Genomic DNA, 4,761 nt, shown 5'->3' on the forward strand with positions numbered 1-4,761 from the left:
ATCCGTACATCTTGAGGCATCCGAAAGAAGCATAAGGCGAAGGATTAGGTGTGGCGACTTGGGGCCGAAAGCCGCCCTCCAACACGGTGGCGGCGGCGAACCTCCTCCCCATATGGTAGCGATCGAACTAAAGATTTTGATTCCAGTGGGGATAGCTATGATCATGGTAGCTGCGGTGAAGTAGGCATGCGTATCAATGTCTAAGCCCACAATAAACATATGATGAGCCCGAACAAGAGATCGGGATCCGCTCTTCCCCTCTCCCACGCTTCGTGCACTCATGTGCTCCAGCTCAAGGGGATGAAGGGGGAGTTCAAGATACTTCAGGTGGCGGACATGCACTACGCCGACGGAAGGTCGACGGAGTGCTTGGACGTCTTGCTAGATCGGATGCCGACCTGCTCTGATCTCAACACCCCGATGAGTGTACAACTAACTGCATGTAGAAATGCCTGCTCGAGCTAGGCCATGCCATATCCTTATACGTCGATCAACGCCTAGTTTTAACTATGAATATTGAACTGTGTTCGGAGACCATTGCGGCAGTCTGATCGCAGCAGAGGGTCGCCGCACGCCAGGTCTTACCATAGTTGGGGTAGAGCTTCGGACAGCCTGGGAGGATATATCATATGCGATGTGGATGCTCGGTGCCGAGCGGGTGCACATCGAGAGGGACTCATATATGGTGATTGAGTGGATACAAGGTGCAGACAGGTATGGAGATGGTCATCCACTTATTCGTGAGACACGCAGGCTAGTTGTGGAGCTGGGTGAGCACCAGACAGCACATGTTTTCTGAGGCGAACAGGACAACAAACTGGGTCGCCTCCTATGTTGCATGACATTCCGGAGAGTTCCTATAGACGTCCACAGTGGAGCTCCCGCCCCCATTGTACTTTTTACTTTCTTCTGACTTGGCAGGATATACTCATGTTAGAGCTATATGAATTACCGTTTTCACCAAAAAAAAAATTGTGTTTTTTTGGGCTCGTGTAGGTGTGTGGTTCATGCATTGCCACCCGAGGCCCCAGTGAAAAGCTGCCTCCTCCATCGTCGGATCTTCCCAAATGTTGAAAGGTTCGGAGGCGTTTGGTGGTGGGACTGCCCCCAGTTTTTTCAATTTTTACGGATACTTGCTAATAGCCGGAACTCGGAAGTGAATATATTTTTTTCGTGGCTAATTAGTTTTGTAATTGTTCTTACGAATGACATGGCAACACCTTAGACTTTTCTTGCCATCGTCTCTTTTGTTTGTATGACCAGTAAAAGGTCAAAAAATTATAAGGGTTTTATTTCCTTGATTTTGTTCGTTATTTTATGATGCTAACTTTCATGACAGACACGAAAAACTAGAATAAAGTTAGATTGGGATGAATAGAAAATTTAAAATAGATAAAAAAATGGAATCTTTAGATGAAAGCCTCAATCATCCAAATTTTGATATTATAATTTAATATTTAACATGACTAAAATATAATCATATAAATATATAAATAAATTATATAAAAATATAATTTATTTATCTATCCATTTATCATGTTTAATTAAGTGTGGATAGCTTACTCTCGGTGCTAAATTGGATTAAGACCAAGTTTTGGTTAGGTTGAAGCTCCATCCCAAATTAATTTAATTTAAATTTTTAAGAAATCACTACCAGAAAACACGCGTATAGTGACGGAAATTTCCATCACTATACCGTGTTTTTGGTTACTAATACGGAATTTGTGACCGAAGCTTCTATCACTGAATTAGTTACAAAAATATGCGTCACTAAATTCTTAGTGACGGCGGCGATTCCTGTCACTAAAGTCTGTGACGGAACCGCTGTCACTAAGCCGTTACAAATCAAAAAATTAAATATTTAAGAAATTACGTATTTTTCACACTAACCAGTCACTAAGTTAGTAACGAAAGTAACTTGGTTACTAATGTTGTCACAGAATTCGGTTACAAGTTTAGTCACTGATCTGTCACAACCTTCAGTGACAGATTTAGTCGTCACAGACATGGTCACAACTTTTATCACTAAATTGTCATTATTTCGTCACTGACCTAGTGATAAGATTACTGTCACTAATTTTTCACAACTCACTAAGTAAAATCATTTTTTAGTAACCAAAATCCTGTCCCTAATTTTATGGCTGCTTGTTACAATACTTGATAAACAATTCAATAACCAAATTTGGTCACTGATCACATTCCAATAACCTGACACATTTGGTACATTGATTGGCTCATAATAATAATATCATTAATAGCAAAGGCATTCAATATTATGCAAAATTTATTTAACATGTCATTCAAAATAGGCATCAACATGTCCTAAATCCATCAAAATCAAAATCCAAAAGTATGTCATAGAGATCAACAGAGATTTCATTCCTCCTAGGAATGCAAAGACCTATCATCTAAAGCAAAAGCAATCATGATGAAGTATGATCAGCAGAACCAGAATCACCATTACTCCTCTGATCTGCATGCCTTGGCCCAAAGTCAATCTCTTCTCTCATCTTTTGAAGAACCTTCTCTTACCATTTTTTTTTCGTGCTCAAGAATACCTAGAAGGTCTTCACGCGTGTATAGCTCTCGAACTTATCTTGTAGAGGTGGAAGAGGATGATGATTGCCCAATAATTTCAGTGAGATCCTCCAGAGGACTAAAGCAATAGACATTACCATGAGTTGGGACACCAATTGCCTCAAACCACAAGTCATAATCACGTGGTGGAGCATCTGAGGTGGAGGTATCACCATATTTTTTGGAGTATTCAGCTGAAGACTTTGTCTGCCAGTTGATTTGAAAAAAAAGAAAAACATTATGATGGATCAAACAAGATCAAGCTCAATAATATTTGTGAATCATTAAAAAATTATACTTACCATGACAGCTTCACTTCTCTTATCCATATATCCTTCCATGCCTTGCTTTGTCTTATGCGTCCGATTAAAAGATTCAACTATTGATCAGAATGGATTTCCTTTCAAAGTGCAATGGATATTACAATGTTTAATCCTTAACTGCAGTTCAGAATTCATGCAGTGCTTTTTTCAGGAATATAGGTGTTCCATGTTTTCTGCTTTGATCAAGAAAAGGAAACCTTTTCCTGCTTTCAGCTTAAATTTGAATTTCAAAATTGAATGGGAATAGGGCTTTTTCCCGCATGCATGCATTTGGGGAGGGAGGGTTACGTTACTTGGAAGAATTCGACAGCAGCACTGACATTCCCTTCCTTGAGCTTCTCCTTTGCCAGCATAAGGTTGCTTTCCCTTCTCCTGAACTAGTTAAAAATCCAAATAAAGAATTATTCCAGTGCATCCTGATAGAGTTTAACTGGCAAACACACCGAGAAAACAGGATTTTTTTACTTTAAGAAAACCATGAGGAAGAGAAGAGCAGCTGACAAATTACAAAGAATCAGTAGATATAATAATAAAACTGCCAAAATTTTGGCCTTGATCACCGTATATCCTTTACTTGGATAAACCGTTCAAATCAGAGCTAAATTAAAAGAATCCAGTTGTTACAAACCAAACCAATTCGCTATGCATTTCCATTCATGAAAAATTGAAAATTGATGTACACAATCATGAATTTCTAACAGGTTCTCCTAATCCTTCACTTTTGTAAATTTTTCTCTAATATTTTCCCTTCCCGTTCTCCTCACAGAACATCTCCCAGTTGTTTAAACATGACGAAACGCCATCATCAATATACAAGCAATTTAAAATATTAGCTTTGGAAAAAAAAAAAACAAATCATTCAACAAGTGTGGAATTTTAACCTGAAACCAGGAAAGGCAATGAGTGATAAGTCTACTAAGCAACGAACCTTAAATTAAGAATAATCAACAGCCCCATTTTCGAGCAACATTCTTTGCAGAAAAAGAATCATATTGCTAGTCAAGAAACAAACAAAGTGGGATTACGGAAAGGAAATTAGAAACGGTGCGACTTACCTGTGGCGCTCATGCTCCGTCGCAGACTTGCAGGGGATGCTGCAGCCATCAAATACAACCACCGGTATGACACTATAATGCCGAAGCAGATTGATGTGGTGCATAAAATACTTTAAATGGCGCTTTGCAGCAACGGTCCGTGAGTTGAGGCAGAGCTCCATGCTGCATGAATAAGCTACCCAAAACATACGCTAATTGATCAAAATTCTAACTTTTATCTAAATTCCTTTTCTAAAAATAAAAAAAATAATTAAAAAACAGCTCACCTCCTTTGTGAAGCCATGAATAAGCATCTATCCCGACCTACCAATAAAAATAAAATAAAATCATACAATACGATACAAGGAAGGAAACTACAAAAAATCTGAAGCGAAACAAACGATATGTGAAGGGAGAATGAATGAAAAATGGGGTATTTATGAAAAAGAAGAAGAAGAAGAAGAAATTTACACGTTTGCCGGAATATTTTTTAATGTGGACGGGCTCGATGAAGGGCTTCAAGAATCTGAGGAGATTTTGGATGCTCATATCTCGGATCGTTTATTATTTATTTTTTTGTTTTTGGGTGGGGGATGAGGGAAGGCCAGCGGCGACGGAGAAAGAGGTCAAGAGGAGGAGAAAGGAGGTCAGAAATGGAATACAAGAAAAAGCGGGACTCAAGGTGTCCCCCGCTCGATCTTTTCGAAATTTTGGACAATGCAAGCCCATCCCGCGTTTTCTTTTTCCGGAAACTGGGACCCCGGTTCCAAGTGGGTCTAATTAGGTCCAAGAGAACTGAAGCCAAATATTCCAGGGGCGTTCAATTT

The 4,761-nt window shown here is 39.3% G+C and overlaps 1 protein-coding gene across 2 annotated transcripts; it reads right to left on the minus strand.

The window, feature by feature from the left end:
* Nucleotides 1–2,299: 2,299 nt before the first annotated feature.
* LOC108510706 (exonuclease 1-like) lies at nucleotides 2,300–4,547 on the minus strand. 2 transcript variants are annotated; one of them, XM_039116418.1, is made up of 5 exons: nucleotides 4,406–4,547; nucleotides 4,222–4,258; nucleotides 3,956–4,130; nucleotides 2,880–3,272; nucleotides 2,300–2,784 (listed from the first exon to the last, which is right to left on the minus strand). In XM_039116418.1, the coding sequence occupies exons 1-4, from the start codon at nucleotides 4,481–4,483 to the stop codon at nucleotides 3,185–3,187; spliced, it is 378 nt and encodes a 125-aa protein (XP_038972346.1). In that variant the 5' UTR covers nucleotides 4,484–4,547; the 3' UTR covers nucleotides 2,300–2,784; nucleotides 2,880–3,184. The 2 variants fall into 2 exon arrangements, with proteins under 2 accessions (XP_038972346.1, XP_038972347.1); XM_039116419.1 differs by having other exon boundaries at nucleotides 2,880–3,277.
* Nucleotides 4,548–4,761: the final 214 nt, after the last annotated feature.

The sequence above is a fragment of the Phoenix dactylifera genome, unplaced genomic scaffold (assembly GCF_009389715.1).
Source record: "Phoenix dactylifera cultivar Barhee BC4 unplaced genomic scaffold, palm_55x_up_171113_PBpolish2nd_filt_p 000090F, whole genome shotgun sequence".
Classification (NCBI taxonomy): domain Eukaryota; kingdom Viridiplantae; phylum Streptophyta; class Magnoliopsida; order Arecales; family Arecaceae; genus Phoenix; species Phoenix dactylifera.